General features: G+C 48.5%; 3 protein-coding genes across 17 annotated transcripts in view; all 3 read right to left on the bottom strand.

Annotated features, from left to right (window-relative positions):
- The window catches only part of Ubox5 (U-box domain containing 5), a 32,133-nt gene extending 22,643 nt beyond the window's left edge, over positions 1-9,490 (bottom strand). For 2 of the 3 annotated variants that reach the window (XM_076851614.1, XM_076851616.1), the window contains exon 1: positions 9,402-9,490. The gene's annotated coding sequence lies outside the window, so the exon portion shown is untranslated. Of the gene's footprint in view, positions 1-9,124; positions 9,179-9,401 lie in introns of those variants that run through there. The other variant, XM_076851615.1, reaches the window with a different exon arrangement.
- Fastkd5 (FAST kinase domains 5) lies at positions 1,009-21,443 on the bottom strand. Of its 10 annotated transcripts, XM_076851604.2 has the most exons (5): positions 9,047-9,131; positions 8,235-8,344; positions 7,179-7,297; positions 6,954-7,061; positions 1,009-4,134 (listed from the first exon to the last, which is right to left on the bottom strand). In XM_076851604.2, the coding sequence occupies exon 5, from the start codon at positions 4,081-4,083 to the stop codon at positions 1,657-1,659; it is 2,427 nt and encodes an 808-aa protein (XP_076707719.1). In that variant the 5' UTR covers positions 4,084-4,134; positions 6,954-7,061; positions 7,179-7,297; positions 8,235-8,344; positions 9,047-9,131; the 3' UTR covers positions 1,009-1,656. The 10 variants fall into 10 exon arrangements, with proteins under 10 accessions (XP_076707719.1, XP_076707720.1, XP_076707718.1 ...); XM_076851605.2 differs by lacking the exon at positions 7,179-7,297; XM_076851603.2 differs by lacking the exons at positions 6,954-7,061; positions 7,179-7,297; positions 9,047-9,131 and adding an exon at positions 9,402-9,489.
- Lzts3 (leucine zipper tumor suppressor family member 3) lies at positions 11,565-21,458 on the bottom strand. 4 transcript variants are annotated; one of them, XM_076851613.2, is made up of 5 exons: positions 21,411-21,458; positions 16,670-16,814; positions 15,672-16,148; positions 14,500-15,354; positions 11,565-14,144 (listed from the first exon to the last, which is right to left on the bottom strand). In XM_076851613.2, the coding sequence occupies exons 2-5, from the start codon at positions 16,739-16,741 to the stop codon at positions 13,446-13,448; spliced, it is 2,103 nt and encodes a 700-aa protein (XP_076707728.2). In that variant the 5' UTR covers positions 16,742-16,814; positions 21,411-21,458; the 3' UTR covers positions 11,565-13,445. The 4 variants fall into 4 exon arrangements, with proteins under 4 accessions (XP_076707728.2, XP_076707726.2, XP_076707725.2 ...); XM_076851611.2 differs by lacking the exon at positions 16,670-16,814 and having other exon boundaries at positions 21,411-21,415; XM_076851610.2 differs by lacking the exon at positions 21,411-21,458 and having other exon boundaries at positions 16,606-16,684.
- Positions 21,459-22,151: the final 693 nt, after the last annotated feature.

Genomic DNA, 22,151 nt, shown 5'->3' with positions numbered 1-22,151 from the left:
TATAGCTCAGTGGTAAAAATGCCCCTGGGTTGAATCAATATGGAAAAAAAAAAATGAAAAAAAGACTGAAGTGCTGTTGGACAGAGTGAGAAATCTTCTCTGAAGAAGTGACCTTTGAGAGACCTTAACAATAGGAGGAGGGATCCCCTCTTTCTTTTGCAGTGTGGGGGAATCAAACCTCATACATGGTAGGCAAGCAATCTACCACTGAATTACATCTGTAGTCCAGAGTGATCCCTTTTGAAAGAAATTTTCACAGACCCCAAGTGTTTACTAAAATTACTTATATTGTTATTTACACAGAAAATCTCTATGTTGGTGACTCTAGTATAAGCAAAAAGGAATCAACCAAACCTGTCTATGGGACTACCTGATTTGAAAGGTAACTCATTTCCTTCCCATCTGGGCTACTTGCCATGAAAAACATTCATCAGATTTGGGAACTACTGGCCTCTTAGGCTCTTATATAATTCTATTTTTGTAGGTCCAATTTTAAGAAGAAAATACGGGAGGCCTGGAGAGAAGAGTTTATGCAAGAAGTGTAGAAATGTGGAATAGGGAGCTAAGAAGAAGGTATTAACTCCAATTCTGAAATTGGAAGAACAAGCAACTAAGGGTAACCAATCAAATCTAAAAATGAAAACTTTCATTTTAGACTGTGAAGAACACACACAGAGGTAAAGTCCTGAAATGTAAGTAAAGCTGTGATTCTTCTTTAAAACAAAGAATATGATAACTACTTTTACAAAAATTGGCTTTAGACAATACCTAAATTTTTATTCTAAAAGCTTAAAATAATTGAGACATAAGGCTAGTAAACCAAGTGCAACAGGAGGGCTGGGGTTGTGGCTCAGATGAGAGCACTCGCCAGGCATGCTTGAGGCACTGGGTTCAATCCTGTGCACCATACAAAAATAAAATAAAGGTATTGTGTCCACCTACAACTAAAAAATATTTTAAAAAAAGAAAGAAGGAAATAAAAACTGCAATAGGAATTACTAGACCATGGACATTTTAAGATGTTTATTACTTACTAAGAGTAATATGCACAAATTAGCAATAACTTATTACTGCTACAGGTCACAATTAATTCACACTTAACATATATTAGTTTCAATTTGCAACAGATAACACCATGATTAATTCTCTTCAACAGATGATTTTATTACTAAATTTACATTCTGGCTTTTATAATTATTTTGCTGTATAAATTGAGTATGACTTTATTCAAAATGCTTGGGACCAGGCTGGGCACAGCGGTACACAACCGTATTCCCAGTGGCTGGGGAGGCTAAGGCAGGAAAATAGCAAGTTTAAAGCTAGCCTCATCAACTTAGAGAGGTCCTAAGCAACTTAGCAAGACCCTGTCTCAAAACAACAACAAAAAGGGTCGGAATGTGGCGCCTCTGGCTCAGTTCCTAGTTTAAAAAAAAAAAAAAAAAAAATCTTGAGACAAGAAAGACTTTGAGTTGCTTCAGATTAAGAAATATCTGCATAGACTACCATTTGAATATCCCTAATCCAAAAGTCTAAAATCCAAAGTGAATGTCATGGTGGTACTCAAAGTTCCAGATTCTGGAACATTTTGGATTTTCAAATTAGGGATGCTCAACCTATATACCAACAGTTTTGAGTAAAAATACCCATGAAAGTCCTTTAGAGAACAGAAGTGAACACTTTCTCATGGAGGAAAGCCAGCTTCTCTAAGCGAGTTCGTTTTAGTAGTGGGAGCCATTCCCAGTAGGATAATTCTACCACATGGTACCCAAGCTGAACCAGCTGCCGCCTCTTCATATTGTGCAGTCCAAGCAGATCCCTGGAACCATAGCAATATTGGTTCCTGTTCGTCAACTGAATAGCCAGCTTCACTGGTGGGGCCTGAACATGGGCTGAGGGATGCAGGCCAGCCATCTCCACAGCTCCCAATCTACCTGCCATATTGGAAAGGAAGTTCCCCAAGTATTCTTTCTCTGACTTTACAGGCTGCTGCAAAGTCTCTGACTCATTGTTCCCCTGGAAATGCCCTCTTGCTTTCCCTTTCAGCAACTGATTCATCAAATCATCTGTAAGGCTGACTCCTACATGCTTAAGCCTTAATTTGGCTGCATCGTCAGCTGGTATGGCTTCTTTATTAAATGGTAATGGCTTCATGTTAATGTCAAGCTGGACCTCTAAGTCAGAAGACCGAGTATGAGGCAAAATCATATGGTGCTTGATGTACTGGGGGCCGCCCAACATGGTCTCAAGTAAAGAGAGAGCTTCTAGGAATTCAGGCTTTGAGTTCATATCTTTCCTTGCTAAATTCCAAAGCTTAGCAGATGCCTCTTGCTGAAGGTAAGAACTAAGACGATTGCCTCTATAATCTGGACACTCAACACCAACTGTACCATCAAGAGTATACAGTTCCTTGGTGAGTTCAAATTTACTTCTCTCCTGAGCTAGCTTGACAAACCCTGGACTCAAAGCAAAATCAATAAGCTCTATTGGAAAGTACTCCGAAAATGCCAGACCCAGCAGGCAGGTGAGCAGGTGTTCTGGGTATTGGTTGAATTCAGGCATCTTTCTGTGAATTTCACTGAGCAGGCTAGAATAAAATTCTTCTGTGTTGGGTGGCTTATAATTCAGAGTTCCAAATGACCATAGAATTTTGGCAATATCTTTACTGCGACAGTGCACTACTCTAGGAGGCAAAGAAGCAGCCACAGCATTCATTACTCCTTCATCCAGAAAGCGTAAAGCTGAGCAGGCAAGAGTCAGGTGCATAACACCCTGAACCCCCAGGGAAGGAATTCGCTGAGGAGCTATCTCTCCAAAGCGCTTCATGAAATTTACGTGATCCACATGAGTGAATCTGAACATTTTAAGAATATGCACTAAGGCATGACTACTCAGATGCTCCATGTCAGCACAAGCCAAATCTCCAAGTTTCCGCATTACAAATTCAGAGAGATTACTACTTGACTTAAAGAACCCCAAACAGATTGTACCAACCTCTTCTAAGTTGATCAAATCTACATACTTAAGGATCAATGATTCCAGTTTTTGCATTAGGTCCTGAGGCACCTGTCGACTTTCACCTATAATATAAATTAAGTGAATCAGCTGGGACAAGGATAGATCTTTCCAGTGCAAATTAAGGTAACTAAAAAAAATTTTTAAAAACTGAGGTACTCTGAGACCTAAGCATCGCCAGAGATCAGCCACCAAGAGAAGCTGATTCAGACTCATCTCCCACACCTGTTGACAAAACCTGGTTTCATACACATCTAGCATTGAATGAGAGTGAGGAATTCCTAAACTAACAAAGGCTTTCAAAATACTGATTAGATCTGGAATATCAAAGACTTGTATATTTTTCACACTCAATTGGCAGAGCAGAGCAAAGCTGGTACTTGTCAGCAAAACAGGATGCTGTTCTGTAGGCAAAGAGCTCAGCTTACAGAAATAATCAGCAATGATTTGAGGTTGAAGGTTACTTTGATAAACTGTGACTTTGTGCAAAATTAGTTCGCCTTCTGAAACAGAGAGGGGCTGACAAGTCTCAGATCTGTTATAGCTGTGAAGCTGGTATTCTGGCCTTAGCTGTAGGAAAACTCGGGTGCCTTCAAAGGAATCAAAAACTTCTACATCCTCTTCATCAATTCTCATAGTCCTGGGTGAGTCCAGCTGCAACTTCCTGGCTTTAGAGGTAGAAGCTTTGCTGAATTCCAAACCCAGAAAGGCACTGCTGATTGTGAAGACCCTCTGAGAAAAGGTGGTGCTACCAACGTTCTTAACTTTTCTGGCAGGATGGCAGGAACTACTATGTTCAGGAGGGGCCTGTCCCCTATGCCATATATTGCTTCCCATATTCCAATATGCCACACTTTGGGTGGCACTGTAGGCAAAAGAATTTCGAAATGCTTGATATTTTAAAGGTTTTAATAATCTGAGAGTAGCTGCCATTCTGATGTCAGTACTGATCTTTTTGGCAGTCAGAGCACAGTCCTCACAGGTTTGACCAGGCAATTTCTTGTTTATATGATGCTTGATTAGAGCTGGACGGGGAGATGTTCCACAGAAACTGCCTGGAATCTTCGGCATATCACAAGAGTCATGGATCACAAATGACTCAGCCCGAATTGGTGCCAGATACTGAAAAAAGGGTAGATGAAGAATGAGTGGCTTCCACCTATCACATAACCGAAATTTATGCATTATAAGAAATAGAGTCAAACCACACTGTTATTCACTCAAGTTAGTATACTGCTAGTGAATGCCCAAACGACAAAACAGAATGTTATCAAAGATAAACTGTGTACCTTGTATAAAAGCACAGAAAACCCCAAACCCAGGGTACCACAGAGTAGTTCCTAGACTGCTGTTCAGTCCACACTTTCTTCCTTTCAGAAGAGAAGCAGAGACAACTAGAGAAGACAGGTGCTCTACTAATACTCAATAGAAAGCTGGGAATGAAAGTAAGCAATCATTCCATCTCTTTAATATCAACACAGAAAGATCACACTTGGAGAACAGAAAGTTTATAAAAACTGCCATGCATAAAGGAAAAAGTGGGATTTGGTATAAGATTTAACTTATACACAAAATAACACTCCCAATTCTTATAATACAAACTTTTAATTACAAAATTCTGTCATTTTAACACTATGCCTATACCTTTCAGAATATGGTGACTATTATCTCCAGAAGGATTTTTTAGTTCTAGAGTCTGAATCAAGGAGTACTCTACCACTGAGCTACATCTCCAGCCCTTTTTGAGACAGGGTCTCACTACATTGTTCAGGCTGGCTTCAAACCTTCAATCCATGGGCCACTGTGCTAAGCACCAGGGGGCTTGTAAGAGAATCTGAATCACTAGTGCAAAGTAGTTGTTCAACCAGGAAGTATATTCAGAAATTCATGTTGAGCTAGGAGTGATTCAGTGGCAGAGCATTTCCCTAATGTGTGAGGCCCTGGGTTCAAGCCCCAGTACTACTAAAAAAGAAAAAGAATGAAGGAAAAGAAGGAAGGAAGGAAGGAAGCTAGCTCACTTGTGCTCATGGAGTAAAGCAGAAGACCAAGGCGCTTTCTGTCAATTCACAGGTGAACTCTAAGCAGGGCTTAGAGTTCAGGGAACATCATTTTACCATACTACCTGGCTACCATGTGGGGGAGCAGTGAAGCTTTCCTATGAAGAAGGCAGATTAGCAATGTTTCTACTGAGACAAGTACTGAATCAAGGTTGATTATATCCTTACTCTGCCTGTAAACAGTACAATTTTCATTTTTCTTCCACAGCAGAAATCATAGAGGCTATGAAACTGACTCTGCCATACTCTTGCTTTCCTTAATAGTTATTCTTTCTTTCCACTTAGATGCCAAAGCCTAATAAGCAAAAACTGAGATCTGAGCTGCCAACTCATGGAGCACATAAGGCTATTCCACAAGGGTTGCAGAAAATTCCACAAGGGCTCTCAGGGGGTCAGAATGACTTTCTGAAATGTCTGCCCAGTTCTGCTGTCAGGTCCTTTCTTCCAGAGCTCATAGCCTAAGAACCACAACTATAAGGCAGGCCAGTGGCTGTTCTGGTAGGCAAACTACACAGGCTTCTCTTGGTGGTAGGAATGTATTTAATTTATTTCTTTGTGAACTACAGCAGAAATCTTTCACTGTACATCTTTATACAGTTGGCTGCTGTTTTATTGGTTTGGTTTGGGCTTTGTTTTGTTTTGTTGTTGTTGTTGTTGTTTGCAGTACTTTGGCTTTTTCAAGCAGAATTTGGGACTTTAAGAGGTAGATTGCCAAATCTGAATCTATAGCATCTGACTCTAGGTTGAAACTTGGTAGGCAAAAATGGTCCATAGGTGCTGGGGGTGGTGGCGCATGTCTATAATCCGAGCAACTCAGGAGGCTGAGGCAGGAGGATCATGAGTTCAAACCCAGCCTCAGCAACTAAGAGCAGCCTTAAGCAACTTAGCAAGACCCTGCCTCAAAAAATAAAAAGGATTGGGGATGTAGCTCAGTGATAAAGCACATGCTTAGCATGCGTGAGGAATTGAGTTCAATCTCCAGCACCACCAGGAAAAAAAAAAAAAAGAGGATTTATATGCCTTAAAATTGTCACTAAGAATCTCAACAGGGTAGCACAGGCATGAAGGAAATAAAAGCCAAAACAGGTAATAGAACGCTCTAGTTGACAGAACAGGGCCTTTAAGAAAACCTGCTTGAGACCTGGAATTTAAATTTAGTCCAACACAGTATGAAACTAAAAGTTATACACATTAAATCTATAGTCTTTCATCTCATCTGAACTCTTCAGAGATCCTTCATAGACATAAAAAAAAAAAAAAAACTTTCTCTTTTTGATTTTTAACAAAATATCCATATAAAAACTGAAAACAAGTCAAATGTTCATCCAGTAGGAAGAGGCTGGTTTGCATGGTATGTTTGTGACAGGAGGCACAAGTGCACACAAATATTCAACAGAGTGAATAGTTATACAAATGAATGCCATCATCTAAAACAGTCTTTTTTCCCAGTATTAGGGCACTTTACCCCAGCTCTTTTAGTGTTTTTTGTTGTTGTTTTTAGATAGGATCTTGCTAAATTGCCAAGACTGGCCCCAAACTTGCAATCCTCTTTCCTCAGCCTCCCGAATCACTGGAATTACAGGTATATGCCACTGTATGCAGCTCCATCTCCTTTTTTTAAAAAAAAAATATATATTTTTTTAGATGTTGCTGGACATTTATTTTATTCATTTATTTACATGTAGTGGTGAGAATCGAACCCAGTCCCTCAGATATGCTAGGCAAGAGCTCTACCACTGAGCTACACCCCAGCACTTCATCTCTTCTTTAGGAGTCATACTGAATTAGAGTGGATTGTTAGAGACCCTTAGACCCTGACATTTCCAAAAGGCACTGTCCAAACCACCCTGAATGATGTGATTTTACAAGAGTGAGGAATCTTACCTTTCCATCTTCCAGGTACAAGTCTGAGAAAGGCCAAACAGCTTCATTTTAAACTATGGTCGAGAAGTTAGAAAAAGGGAGCCAGGTAGAAGAAGGCAGCCAAGCTAACTGTAGATTAAATATATGACACTCTCAGCATATACAGTTTACCATTTACCAGATCTCACCCCTCAGTTCTCATTATTTTTTTTAAATATATTTTTTAATTGTAGTTAGACACAATACCTTTATTTTATTTATTTATTTTTATGTGGTGCTGAGGATCAAAGCCAGCACCTCACGTGTGCTAGGTGAGCACTATACTGCTGAGCCACAATCCCAGTCCATCAATTCTCATTCTTTTCCTAGAAAGGAAAAGATCTTCCTAAGTACCAATAAAATCACCATAAATAATGAATACTCCAATGCCACCACTATCATCTTTAAAAAAAAATTTTTTTCCCCTAGTGATAGGAATTGAATCCAGGACTTCACGCATGCTAGGGACATATTCTACCACGGAGTTACATTCCCAGCCACCAACCCCATTTTTGTCTCAGCAAATAATTTGTTGAGCAACCAAAAAGCAAAGAATTAACTTTCTCTAGGTGAATCCTACTGCTGAGAGCCTCCAAAGCTTTAAAAGCTCCTAGTCAGGGCATTAACTGAACCAGACTTTTCTGCACTTCTGTTTTCGTACAGGAGCAAGGCCTACAAGAGAAGGGTCTACTAGTACAAAGAAGGTTAAGAGTTAGTGCGAAGAAGGTGTCTAGGTTAAGGTTAAGTATCATCCACTAAGATAAGTCAAATCAAAATCCAGTCTAGCAACACATCCCCTCCTTTTTGTTCTAGTTCTAGAGCTTATAGGAGAGACATTAGCACATCAAATCATCTGTGAAATCTTTTTGCCTTTTATAGCCCTCCCCCGCCTTCTAAGATACCACTACTCTTCTATCAGAATGGCAAGAAGGGTGTGGGTAGAGATAGTCTGACAAAGCTGCAGATGATCTTGTCAGAGTCACTTCTTTCAAAGAATTTCATAAGACCCTATTTTTAGAAAATCTCTTCTCATGTAAGTGGAATAAAAGTTTTATGTATGGACTTTAAAAAAAAAAAAAAGAAAGAAAGAAAGAAAGAAAAGAAATCTCTCCATATAACAACAGGGAACAGACATTTGTGTCCACCAGAGAAAAGACGAAATCAAGGCATGTAAAAAGAAGTAAGTACCCACAAAGTCATGAAAGAAAATTCCCAAGTAAATGGTCTGAGTACCTATTACTGTTAGTGCATGCTTGGTCTTACCTGGTTTTCCAATTTGCAATGTTTTGCCTATGCTTTTTAGTCAGGCAACTGAGGAACTTCAAAATTCTTTTATATCAAACTTGACTTATTTACATGATGAATGGCAAGGCCTTGTTAGAGATAAGGAAAAAAAAAACACTAAACAGAAGGAAAAAAAAACAACACACAGACAAACGAATATCAGTCCTGCATTATTCAGGACTCACTCTCTCAGCTGTATGATACAGCAGTGTTTTCATATTTTATTTTGGTCCACCAGGCAGGAGTAAATCATTCACGGGATTGCTCAAGGCCATTCAGGGCTATGAAGTGCAAAGCCAGCTGTTACTGCTTAACAGTGTGCCCAAACTGCAGAAAACATGACTGGAGCACAAAAACACCAGCTATTGTGGATACTAAAGCATTGAGCTATGATCTCCACAGGATGAAACACTGCCAATCGGTCTACACTGAGTAAGCAATGAAGTGCCACCTGAGAAGCCCAAGGTTTGCACCTGGTATATGGGCACCTGCTCAGTCAGGTCAGAGAAGCTTTGTCATGATAAGCACAAAAAAAAAAAAAAAAAAAAAAGATCAATTATTTCCTGTCCCTGGAGAGAAAAGAGGGAGGGACAACAATACTACTCTGAATTAGGCTTGCACAGCCAGAAACTGTCTGCTAAAATGGGAAAAAGGCATATATCAAACTGGTACTTACTTAAGACTCACCCCACCCCAATCAAGTTCTAAGCAAAATACTCTAAGGCCTGGCTGACTGAAGCGTGGTCTGCTGGAAGCTGGTTAGAAACAGAATTTGAGGCCCCACCCCGAACCTGCTATCTCCAAGTGAGGATGAGAGGCACGCCAAAATGTCTCACTACATTCTCACAACAGCTCTGGGAGGCACGTACTGTTGGGATCTCCATTTCACCGGGGAGGGGGGAATCAAGGTTGCGGTCTCCTGCCCAAGGTCAAAGAACTTCGGAGTGGCGAGGGTCGCCGAGGTTCTCTCCAGAGGAGATCCTCTGAGAGTCGTCCGCGCACTGGCCGGGAAGCGCTGACCAGGGCCTCGACTGACGCAAGCCCTGGGCGGACCTGAAGGGCAGGTGGCACAGCCGAAAGCGAAGTCGGTCGCAGGCACACGGAGCGGCCGCCGTGACATCTTCCCGGGCCACCGCCACCACTCACCTGAGCCTGGCGAAGGCGGGCAGCGCAACACCAGACTCTGGAGCCCGCCCGCCGCAGCAACTCACTTACTCCTCCGGCAACTCTCGGCCTCACAGCCCAACTTCCGGCCAACTGCCCGCTACTTCCGCCTGCTGCGCGAGCGACGGGTGCGGCTGAGGCTCAAAAACCTCTGTCAGCGTTTTCCAAGGACATTTTTCACTGGAGCTTTTTGACGAGGAGAACGAGGGAATCTAAGACCTGCAGAGGGAAACTACTTCCCCGAATGAATCGCTCTGGAAGTAATTGAGCAGCATGGTCACAGTTTCGACTCTCAGGACCTCGTTCAGGGTTTTATGGCCTTGAGGAATTCACGTAAACTCTCTTAGTTTCTCATCTGTACAATGAGAGTAATAGGGCATTTATAATAGAAATGTATCTGCAAAGTGCTCTCAAGAGAAGACTTAGTGATGGAGAGACGAGCTGTTGAAGAGCTAAAACTTGAACCCAGGTGACCTTACACTTCCCTTAATAAGGGTCTCATACCTGAATCGATTTGAACACAAATCTTAGGCAAGAAAGAAACTCTACCAAGCATCTACTTGTCAGGAGGGCTTGGCCCCAGTCTGCCCTTCCTGAGGGCACTTGAGAGCAGCTGATCAGGTTCTTTGTATCTTGTCAGTGCCCAAGATACTGATTCAGTCATCTTAAGTGCTGTGAAAGAGATCTGAGAAAGCATGCTCCCTCCAGGGCACCAACTTGCAAGGGAGACAAAACAAATGTAGAGAAGACATAACCTTGTAAGGAGGAGCAAGCATGGCATCCCAATTCCCGAGCTTTGCCTAGGTGTAAACATTTGGCAACTCAGACTACTGGCACCACTGCTTAGGGTGCATTCTTTCAACAGATCAAACCAAGGAAAACTGTTAGCTGCTGATTACAACTCTGGCTTTGCCAGCAGAATCCAAAAACGAGAGGAAGTCCATCCCTAGAGAGTGATCCATAATTGCTCCAGGGCAATTGTGCCAGTCCCATGCGCCTTTGCCAAAACTCAATTTCCCAGTCTCCCTTAAAGTGGGAGGAGCATGTGATTCATTTCTGGCCAACAAGATTTAAAGGGAAGGGTGTTGACAATGTTCTGCGAAGGCAAAACTAAAGCTTGGGTTTGGGCAGCCACCTTGTGGCAAGGAGGAATTGGAGAGTGGGAAGAAGAAAAGTGTAGGTCCACCATGATGGATGAACCTCCACTTCCACCCACATCCATACTTCTTGTCTGATGAGAAAAAAATAAACCACTTATTGAAGTCCTGTAAGTCAGGTTGTATTACATATAACAAAATGCATTCCTTTTCTTTTTTTTTTTTTTTAAATAATATGGGGATTAAACCAGGGCTGCTTTACCACCAATCTACATTCCCAGCCCTTTTAAAATTTTTTTGTTTTGTTTTGTTTGAGATGGGATCTTGTTAAGTTGCTGAGGCTGGCCTCAGACTTATGATTCCTGCATCAGCCTCCTGAGTTGCTGGGATTACAGGTATGTGCCACCACATCTGGCTCAGCAAGATGTATTAATTGTGGGTTCTCTGAGGACAGAAGGAATTATAAAAGGATAGCTTACTGCTATGCCACATGCTTGGGTACCTTTTGCCACTAACTGCAAATCTGTTCTCAGCCTTCAACTTATGTGTGCGTGCACCATGTGTGTTGGGGAATCAAACACCAGGGCTTCATGCATGCTAGGCGAGTGCTCTATCACTGAGCTATACTCCTAGCCTTTTAGCTTTCATTTCTATTCCCTCAACCATCACCAATCACCGTAAGGTGGATCAAGTGACTGAAGGCTACAGCTTGCAACCTGCATTGCCTACCTTCTGACCAGCAGCCTGGTGTCCAGAAACTGAAGGCTACTTTGAATTCCTTTATAAATGACAGTCTTAGCTGAAGAGAAAGCCCCACTGGGCAAAATCATGGAACTATGACTCCTCTTGGGTAATGTGGAGAAGTCTGGGCTTTGGGCCAACATCCTGGCATGGTCCGGTGAGCAACTCTAGTCTCGTACCTCCTCCTCTGGGAAATGTTTACTCCAGCTCTGTCTTCCCCATTTTCCCACCCTCCAGGCCTCACCTCCCACACCTGCAGACACAAGCAGGCCACAAGAATGCCATTCAAGAGGCTTTCTCCATTTTATTTCTTTGGGAAAGGAAAACAAAAGTCTTTCCATCACATATGGTAGAGATATATATTTCTATATATTTATATATAATTTATTTTGTGGTTGGACATCCCAAAGCTGAGTCTGTTTTTTAATATATTTTATATATATATATATATATATATATATATATATATATATATATATTTATTTATTTCCCCCCTACTAATGCCTTCTCTTTTCCCAGCCCCTGTGGCCCAGGCCCAGGTTCCGGGGCAGGTACAGTGAGAAGTGAGTGGGATGGGCAGTGGTTGCCAGGGTGGCCTCACATATAGCTCAGAGAGCTGGTGAGGACCATCCAGAAGTGGCTGTGCAGAGGGTTAGAGGCCACATAGAAGGGCACTCCTGTTTTTGTGGGGGATGCACAGCTCATTAAACAGTCACCAGTCATGGGAGGAGGCTGGTCAGGGACTGGGGGACTTGCTCACAGTAGTTGCCAGCTCTCTCCACCCTGCCCCCAAACTCTTGAGGGTAGAAGAGTGAAAGAGAGAAATACAAGGGCTGAGGGCCAAGCCTCCTCTGATTTTTATTGCTGGTGAATTAGAAATTTGCTTTCTTAGAAGGGAAATTACAAGTTCCCTTCCTATCTTGGGGAGTTAGATTCTGAGAGAGCCACCAGAGAAGGAAATGACATTGGCTGTCCCAACTCCTACTGATGGCCATGCCAGGCCTCCCTGGGCAAATGCTGAGCCAACTCAGAGCTTGACAAGGAACCAAGAGGTTAGTGTTCCTCTTAGGTCAGCCTTGTTCTTCAAGCGCAATTGCATCCAACCCTCCTGGCACCCCAAAACAAGGGCCTCGGGCTCAGACTTGGGCCAGTAGAGCTGGGAAGTGGGCAGTGCACCAAAGATCAAGCAGAATTTTCTACTAGAAGAAAAGTGAGACTCTGGGGAAGAGGCAGCCTGGGAAGATGATGTTCTGAGCATGAAAGCAGGAAACTGGGGGAAGTGAGTGAGGGAAGACACAGGAAGACATCACAGACACTCATCTGACCTCAGAAGCTGGGCAAGGGGAGTGCCTGAGAGGCAGGTAGCACTTAATAGCTGTAGTTAGAGCCAACAGTGGCCCTGGGTGTGGGGTAAGCCAAGCATCTGGGGCTCTTGCCCTGCAGGATCCTGGCCAGAAGGGTGAAGGTAGAAACTTCCAGATGACCCTTCGCAAGAACATGAGGGAAGATCTCCCTTGGACACTGAGCTTTCAGCCCAACACACACAGAGGGAATACACACTCAGGGCCAGGCCAGGTTCTGAGGCCTGAACCCAAGAGACCTTACGGGGGAGGGGCTGGGCAGGTAGCCCTCTCAACCACACAGGCAGGCCATCTGCTCCTACTTGTCCTGCCAATCTGCCCAGGGAGGGATAACACCACAGGAAGGAGAGAGGCCAGGAGCCCACGGTCTGTCGGCCTTGGCAGACCCATGCAGGCCCCCTCAGGCTCCACGGCCTAGGAAGTGAGCACAGAAAGCATCACTAGACACAAGTGGCCAACAACAGCAGCCCAGACTCCCTGAGGGTCTGGGGCATCTTATGGCACTGCAGGCCTGCTGCCTCCATCTCCAACAAGGGGCTGCCCAAAAAGGGGGCATGCTCCCTGCTGCCTGGGCTCTCATCCCTATGCACTCTGCCCTTTCCCCATTCTCTCCTTGAGAGGAGGGTCCCAGTGGCTACCCACAGGGGCAGTACTGGAACTGGGAGGGCACGAGGGGGCAGGGAGGAGCCTTGTCACAGCTGCTCTAAGAACCTCTTTGGTCTGGGGACATGGGGCACATTGGGAAGGGAAATGGAATGGAGGGGAAGCTGGGGACTCTGGCCTTGAGACAGGGCACTTGTCAGAAGGCCACGTGCCCAGGTGGAGGATCAGATTTCTGTGGACTCAATGCGTTCAAGGCGGGAAGGGGTCCAGGCCTTCTTCTCCTCACCATGTTGCGGGGTAGGAGTGCTTGCACCCCCTGCTGCCCCACGCTCCCGCAGCCTCCGCTCCAGCTGCTGGTTGCGCTGGTACATCTCCACATAACTCAACTGCAGCTGCTTCTGATACTCAATAACCTTCTCTTTCTCCTCCAGCCAAACGCGGCGCTCCTCTGCAAAGCTGGCGCCCTGGCGCTCCCGGGCTCTCCGCTCTGCTGCCAGCTCAGCCTGCAGCCGCCCCACCTCCCGCCTTAGGGCCCGTGTCCCATTCTCCCCTCCAGCATCCACCTCCCCGTCCATGGAAACTAAGGAGGCAGCAGCTGCCACCCCAGCCTGTCGGCGCATCTTGGCCTCATCACTTTCGCAGGTGGCCAGTGCCTCCTGTGGTTCGGCAGGGTCCACGGGGGTCAGTGCAGGCTTGAGGCACGTGGCAGGCAGCTCACCTTCACCCAACTCCAGGCTGGCCTGTTTGCTGCCAAAGGAGTCCCTCAGGCTGAGCAGCTGCTCCTCCTTCTCCCGCAGTGAGGCCCGGCCCTCCCGCAGCTGTGAGCGCAGACCCACAATCTCACTCAGCTTCTGGGATACATCAGCCTGCGAGTCCTTCAGCTGCTGCTTCAGAAGGGAAATCTCCCCGGCCTTCTGGCACACCTGGGCAGGGGCAGGTGGGAGAAGAAGCCAGGATAAAGGCAGAGTTCTGTTCACCCCAACCCAATCCCCATATCCAACACCTGGGCCACCAAGCTTCCCCAGGACTCAGGCTCAGCCCTCCATCAGACCAAGCAAGGATAACACACCGGCCTCCCTGCTGGACTCAGGACATACAGGGTTCATCTGACATCAGCCCAGGGAGAGTTTCATGTCCTAATAGACATTCCAAAATCAATCTGGTCCCTCTATTCCTTTCTCTCACCCTTTGAATAGGGGTAGGCTACTGCTCTGGGGTTCTCCAGAGGGTCAGAGGAAGGAGAGACAGAGGGGAAAGGACAGAGCCCCCAGCCCGCACCTCCCACTTAGTTTTCTCCATCCGGGGCAGGAAGTCGGCCTGCTCCTTCTGGCAGGCGGCCACCTTGTCCTCTAGCTCTTCCCGCTGCCGCATCAGCCGGGCCGCCTCTTCCTGAAGTTGCTTCTTGTCCTGCTGCAGCCGCAGCACCTGCAGCTGTAGTCCCTGCTGGGCTCGCTGGGCACGGCGGGCCACCTGCTGCAGCTTCCCGCTACAGCCCTGCCGCAGCTCGGCTAGCTCTCGCTCCCACGCCTTCTGCCGTTCCTCCAGCACCTGGGCCACAGCTGCCTCGCTCTGCTCCAGACTGCGCCGCAGAGCTGCCACCTCCTGCTCCTTCTCCCATAGCCGCTCCTCCAGCTCCTGGATCAGTGCACTGGGCGAGGGTGGTGAGCAGGCTGCAAATGGGAGGCCTCCACCTCCACCCTCCCCAGATCCCAGGTGGCTTGGCCGCCCCATGGATGATGATGACCCACTCTTGCTGGAGGCCCGCCCACTGTCAGAAGTCCCCAGGTCCTGGTAGCCCGAACCCCCACCACTGCTGCCACTGCCATAGCTGGCAGTGCCAATGCGGTTGATGTGACTGGTGGAAGCACTGAGGGGCGCCAGGTGCTGGCTGTAGCTGGAGCTGTAAGTGGGCAAGCTTGTGAGTGAGTTCCGGCCTGAGTCTGAGAGGCCGCCCCCACTTCCGCCTGCTGGGGTCATGGTCCGAGATTTTTCCAGTCCACCCTTGAGGCCACCAGGGCCCTGTCGTCCCTCAGGGGTCCCATTGGTCTGCGGGGGACACAAGTTCTGCATGGAATGAAAATTCTTGGGTACAACAGGCTTGAAGGCTGATGGCCGAACTAGTGGTTCTGAGCACTGTGCAAAAGCAAGGAAGAGCAATGAGCATCAGAATGAGTCCTTGACCTTGGCTCAGCCTCTTCCCTTTAGCTGAGCCTTGTTCAACCCCACATCCTACCCCTGTGGGTTTCCACTTGGTATCTCCCCCAAGCCAGGTCCCTGTCCTGGATCCCCCAGCTGGTCTTGGCCTCAGGGCCCCACTCCATAGCTCTTTGGCCCAGCTTGCCTCCTGGCCCCTATGATCCAACCTCCAAGAAAGCCCTCCTTGCCCATCTCTTTGAACTACTTCCCACCCCAGAAAAAGGTTGTGACGGTCTCAGGCCCTAGAGACTGACCTGGTCTAGCTTGCCAGAGGTGGCCAGGAGCTTGGGTGGGTGGCTGGGCTCACGATACTGTGGTGGAGCCTTGTCACTGCCACCGCTGCTGCTGCTGCCACCGCTGCTACCCACCACATTGCCGCAGACATCTGTGTGGTCACTGCCCCGCAGCTCGCCGTTGAGGTAGAGGGAGTTGGCGAGAGCCTTGTCCTCTGAGGGGTATCGGCCTGGCCTCTCCCTGCTGGTCCCACTGCCACTGCCTCGGGGGCCTGGGAAACTGCCCTGGTTGCCCCCACCCCCTGTGCGGGTGCCCACGCTCTTCATGGCGAACTCTTGGGCATGGGCCACCCCACTGCCCACACTGCCCATGGCCAGGCGGGGGTCTGGGGGTCCAAGCTCAGAGGGCCGCGGGGCAAAGGCCAGGAGGGGATCCCGCCCTGGGTCAGCACGCACGGGCAGTGTCTCGAGCTTCGCCATGACTAAGCCAGGAGGGCACTGTGGGCACAGACCGGAAGGTAGAGAGGTCAGACCCCACCCCTATTCCCACCACCCCAGCCAAGTCAACCCCAGCACCACCCTGCCCCTCAGTGTCCCCTTTCCTAATGTAGAAGAGTTCCCAGACATTCAAAATGAAGGAATAGGGACGAGTAAGAGTAATAGCTTGGTAATGGGGGCTGCCTGTTGTCCCAGGGCACTGCACTCCTCAACCTGTGCTTCAAACCCACCTCATCCATAAGCCTCCCAGATTCATGAACCTCTCTTTGCTGCAACTCCCAGAATTTAGTTCTTTACACTGGGTCAGGGCCTCTACATCTCTGCCTCAGTGGCTAGGGAAATGGGGTTGGGAGAGAAGTACCTGAATCCATTAGGGAACCTCAGAAGTTAGGGAAGGGCCAGAAACACAATAATTCTATTAAAAAATTGAAGGCAATGGTCTTTCCCAGCCCCCTACCCTAAGGTGTTGCAGTCAAGGGCGGAAGTGGAAGCTCACTACCAGCGCAGGCTCCTCTCCTTGCCTTTCCAAAGGAGTGGGGGGCCGATGGGTCCTCAAGCCTGGGACCCTCCAAGGCCCGGTCTGCAGGGGCCATGTGGCTGACTCTCGCAGTCGGGGCTCGGCCCGAACCAGCTGCGCGACTTTGGACGGGCTGACTGAGCCATCCTCTGCGAAATGGGAGGAATGAAGAACCTACCTCGCGGAGCTGCCGCTCAGCAGGTGCCCCGAGGCTGTGTGCACGGGAAGGAACCCGGTCACCAGGTTGGGTGGGCGGAGCTGCCCCTGCAGCGTGCGCAGGCGTCGCGGGTGGGCGGCGCCGTGGGCACGCAGACTGGACTGACCGAATGCAGGCCGAAGCTGCAGCAGGTGGCAAGGGAGGTCTTCCCAATTCGTCTGCAGCGGGCCTGGCCCGAGAGGGACCCCCTCCCCGACGTCAGTACTACACAGAGGTCCCCAGGCTGACAGAGGCCAGGACTGGAAGGCAGTGCTGCCGGCTTCTGGCGCTGGCCGAGCCTCCCTGGGGGCCTACATCTCCCACAGGTGGGGTGGGGGGCGGCCTTTGCACTCCACGGTGCTCCAGAGGATCCTGCACCTGCTGAACCCTGCCAAGAATGCACTGCCACCAGGAAGACTTCCTGGATTGCCCCCTCCCCCGCTCCCTGTGGACTTTGATCCTGTTCAGTTCACCAAGAAGTCAATTCTGTGGATGTGCGCCCCCTCCCCCAAGGCAGGCCTGCAGAAAGAGGGGGAGCAGGGCCTCGTATTACCTGAGCTCAGGCAGGCCTGATTTCCTGGTTCCTTTGTCTCAAGTCTGCACCTGGGAACACCTGTCACAGAGATCTACATAATCCAGCTGGACAGAGGCACTAGGGTGCTAGCAGCTGGCTAGATGGCTCAAGATGGCTCAAACTCTAGTGCCTTTCAGGCCTTTAAACCTCCTGCCCCCACCCAAGTTCTACCAGAAACTGGGCAGGAAGCCCTCCTTCTCTATTAAGTGAAGGAATCCAACCTCCCTTTGAGTGTTCTGTAGACTGTCTTCTAATGATGTCCAGTGTTAATGTTGTGTTGTCCCCTCAGACCCCAAACAAGGAAGCCTGGTAAAACCCTTGCTCTTCAGGATCTTCAGGCCATATCAGCCTTAGATGGTGGGTAAGTTCACCGCCAAACTGGTCTATTAAATGGAATGTAGCATTCCATTCTCTCAGTCTTTTCTTTCCCCACAGGTGTGGAGAACAGCAAATTTTCACTACCCTCATCCCTTCTGCAAGTCTATCCCCATAACCAGCAGTGGCACTAAGCTGGGCAAGAGAGGCACATAGGGCACAAGTGAAGTGCAGGACGTGCAGGTACACCCACAACCCTGAGAGTGAGGCCTCTGTTGCCTTACCCTAGTATCTGCCTCCACTCCCCAGCATACTCCATCCTGGCTGCTACTCCTTGGTTTGAAACCCCTCCTACCCTAAACATGGCCCCCTTCTCTCAACATCCCTCGGTGAAGTATAGGAAGCAGCTAGAATTGGGAGGATGGTTGCTGAATGGCCTGAAGCTTGAAACCAGTGGGAAGGCCTAGGTAGGGTTTGGAGAGAAGAAACTGGCAAAGCCTCATACAGCTGGGTTTCAGGTTGTAGGAACAAGGGAAATGTCTGGGTTGGGGCACCAGGGGGGTAAAAACAAGGGAAGAGTCTGAGCTGAAGCATAAGGGTGGGTGGGATACCCTTAAAATAATGGGGAAATTGCTTGAGAGAAATAGGTCTTAAAAATAAATTTTAAAAAGTATGTGTGTGTGTGTGTGTGTGTATATATATATATATAGATAGATAGATAGTTGTAGGTGAACACAATACATTTATTATTTATTTTATTTTTAAGTGGTGCTGAGGTAGGCGCGTGCCTACAACCCTGGCCCTGAAATAGGTCCTTTTGAGAAGACCAGAGAAATAATTCTCATGCACTGAGTGGAGTGAAAGACTCGAATCTTCAGCATAGAAGGGCGGTGTGGGTGGGCCCAGCCTCCAACTAAGGCAGAAGAGCCCCATAAGTCTGGGTGACAGTGTAGGAGCTAGAAGGCATCTAGGAGAAGCTGGGCCCTGAAGACCAAGACGGGGGGACTCAAGAACGTGGGGGCAAGCTAGATACAGTGGTGTACACCTACAGTCGCAGCTACTCAAGAGGATCACTTGAGCCCAGGAGATTAATACCAGTCTTAGTTTTAGTGACATAGCAAGACTCCATCTCAAAAAAGAAAGAAAAACAGAAGGTGGGATGTGGGGGCAGCTCTCAGGGTTAAAAAGAAAAGGGCCAGGTAAAAATTGGGATTATAGAGTGTGCCCTGGATTTGGCAGTTGAAGGTATCACTGGTGTGTGTGTGTAAGAATGGTTTCAGAAAAGTAGTACAAGGGAAAAGCAGACCACAGGGGTGGAGGGGTGCAGAGAGATGAAATGGCAGAATTCCCTGCTAACAGAGGCCAGAGAACACCATCATTTAAGGAGGTTTGGAATCTCAATGTTTGTTTTCTTTTTTAATTTTAAAATTAAATATGATAGAAACTTGAGTGTGCTGATATGCCAAAGAAAGGCACCACTAGTAAAATTAAAGATCTAGGCAGGGAGCTAGCAAGGGGGCTGCATCAGAAGCCAGGGATGAATAAGAAGAAATCTCAGACATGATAATGTTGATTGTGAGTGACAGGGCTAATGCTTGGGAAGGTACTTTCTAAACTGTAAGGTACAGCACAAACATGCAAAACCACCTTCTTTGAGATCCAGGAAAAAATAATCTGACCATAAATTTGAGTTGGTCATATGCCAATCTGCCCCACTCTTTCTCTAGACTGTGTGTTATTTCCCACTAGGTTCACATGCCCAGAGCTCTGGATAGAAATGACACTGTCCTGAACTTTCTTTCCTTGTGCTGTACCTGGGGAATCCTTGATTGTCATTCTACAGAAGCTCTCTCTGGAGCCCAAAGAGCTTCTTGCCATAATTCTACTCTGTCATGGTCAACCTCTTGCAAGTGTTCCCTGCCCCCCTTGCCTCTCCCAAGATTAGACTGCTGCTGGTACTTTCCTCAAAAACCTGACAGGGAGCTGGAAGGACAAGGAGTTGGGATATTTTTTACTGCTAAGAAGGAATTAAGCTGAGAGAAAGGGTTGTGCTTCCTTTGTGGGTCAGGGTCTTGCACTGGCCCAGGTAACAATGCGATCTGAAAAGAAAGCTTCATGGCATCGAACCACGACAGCCTTGTTTCCACACTCTGCCTCTATCTCTGTCTTATTAATACTCAATGCGTGTGACATTACAGTTTAAGTGGTCACAGAGGGACCTACGGGTTACACATGAAAGTCCTCCAATTCATAGAAACCACCTCGCTCCTCACCACCTGTATTCCCCCAAAGCTAGAACACTTGAAGTCCCAGAGGCCCCCCAAGTCCAACTCAGTCCACCCCCTAAAGATCTCAGCAGCACCTCCTGCCAGCACCTTTGCTGAGTCTCCTCCGTGGCCCTTCTTCTGCATTCCCTTCTTGAGCTGCAGCCAAGAGACTCTTTCTAAAGGGCAAAGCCATTCATGTTCTTACTCTGCCCAAATCCTTCCATGAGCTGGGTCAAGTGCAGAAGATGGAGTTCTGGCTCCATCAGCTCCAAGTGTAAATCACAGCTCGACTGATTAGGGTGGAACCAAATGTAGGTTGTTTCACCTCAGATTCTCACATTTACCTTGCAGGAATTTTAAGAAGCAAATGTATTAAGGGCAAATTGCTTGATATTCCTCTTGGTCCCCAGAATCAAGCAGAGCTTGCAGCAGTGTCCCCAAGGTCCCTCCTGATGCCCATCCTTTATCTTCCTTGACCTGAGCTCCTCTCCACATACAACCTCAACTCTCTGTGCTCATCCTATAGCCTTGTAGAATCAGTCCAAATGCTGTCAATACAGCATCCCTGATATATCTCAGGGGTCTTGGAGCACTTAGCTCAGGACACCCCAGGACAAAAATGAAAGAGTCCTCAGGGTTTCTGGGCCCTGGCACCAAGAAAATGCAGGGTGAATGCCTATGGGAACGCTAGTTATGAGCAATGCAAATAGGTAATGAACACAGGCAGAGAAACCAGGAAGGGCTTCCAGGAAGAAGGACTGAGGGAGGAAAGGGATCCAGGGGCACTGTAGGGCTCTGGGGGTACAGAGATCTCCAGAACTTCTTGGTTGGGATGTGTGAGGGGAGATCCATCTTCCCTTGGAGGCATGGACACTATCCTGGCTCTGTTGAAGCCCATGTTTCAGTACTGAGGGGGCCGACAGCGCACCCCCACATATACCCGGAGCTCACACACGCGCGCACACACGAGCCTCCACTGGGGGTGGGGGTCGCCATTCACCAGCAGCCCACAGCGCACAGCGCCAATAGATAGAGACCCCAGCCACAGGCCATCCGCAGGGGTGCCCAGGGGGTCTCTGCTGTGGGGAAAATCCCGCCCGCACCTCCTAGGGCTACCCACCAAAGCGTGTGGCCCTGGGGGGCGGGGCGCAGAGGGAAGAGGTGACATAATCCGGACCGCACCCCCTCCGGCCGCCATCCCCCCCCCAGGCCGGGCGAAGCATCCATGACATCATTGGCCTCCTCTACATTTCCCCTCCCCCGCCCCCGGGACCCTAGCAGCAGGATGCGACCCCTCCCCAGCTCCCAGTCGGGACAGACGCGCCGAGCCGTGCAGCAGGCACGGCGGCGGGTGGGAGTGAGAGGGGCGACGCGGTGGGCCTGCCTCACTTACTCGCTGCCCCGGGGTCCGGTGTAGGGTCTCCGACGCGGGCACCACGGGCCCGGCTAGCTGGCGCAGCCCGAAGCCCGCCCGGCGGGGCGCGCGGCGCGGGCCCGGCTCCGCTTCGCGCCCCTCCCGCTCTCTGCCGGGCCCCGCCCACCAGCGGCTGCGGCAAACGCGGGCCCGCCCCCCCGGCCACGCCCCCCGGGGCCACCAATCCCCGGGCTGGGGCGGGGCACGGTGATTTAACCCGTTAGTCTTGGCGTCTCCGCCCGCACGTGGGACCCCTCCGTCTCACCAGCTGCAGGATGCTTAATAGTCTGCCCGAGTCCCTCGGTTTGTCATTTGTCACCCGTCCTCTCAAGTCCTTGGACTTAGTGCCCTAGTCTCTCCTAACAAATCCTGTGGGGCTGCGCCGTCCTTGAATCTAAGATTTTGCTATGGGAGATGAGCCCCTCTGGTTTCGAAAAAGGGATCCCAATTCCGAGCCCCGCACTCCATTCTTCTCCGGCTTTGGGGAGGCGGCCTCCAGGCGGACGCGTTTAGAATTGGGGCTCAACGAGCCATTGCGGGTGTATCCGACCCAGCCGCCCGCCGGGTCACGGGGACCACAGGCACGATCGTGGGAAGCTCGAGGGCCAGTAACTACGTCAGCCAGCAAACCCTGAGGATTTGAAACTTGCTGCTCGCGAAGGCTCACGGTCTCCAAGGTGCAATGAAGAAAAATATGCATTACATTCCGGCAGGGTTTGA

Source organism: Callospermophilus lateralis, chromosome 3 (assembly GCF_048772815.1).
Source record: "Callospermophilus lateralis isolate mCalLat2 chromosome 3, mCalLat2.hap1, whole genome shotgun sequence".
Taxonomy (NCBI): domain Eukaryota; kingdom Metazoa; phylum Chordata; class Mammalia; order Rodentia; family Sciuridae; genus Callospermophilus; species Callospermophilus lateralis.
This window is presented reverse-complemented; position numbering and strand designations above follow the sequence as displayed.

Excerpts from the sequence above, each read along its gene's own strand:
- Lzts3 (XM_076851613.2), bottom strand. The coding sequence starts at position 16,741 with ATGGCCCCTGCAGACCGGGCCTTGGAGGGTCCCAGGCTTGAGGACCCA. Across the intron at positions 15,355-15,671 it reads CCTCTGGCAAGCTAGACCAG|TGCTCAGAACCACTAGTTCG; the intron begins GTCAGTCTCTAG and ends GCTTTTGCACAG. Across the intron at positions 14,145-14,499 it reads TGGAGAAAACTAAGTGGGAG|GTGTGCCAGAAGGCCGGGGA; the intron begins GTGCGGGCTGGG and ends GCCCCTGCCCAG.
- Fastkd5 (XM_076851608.2), bottom strand. The coding sequence starts at position 4,083 with ATGCCGAAGATTCCAGGCAGTTTCTGTGGAACATCTCCCCGTCCAGCT.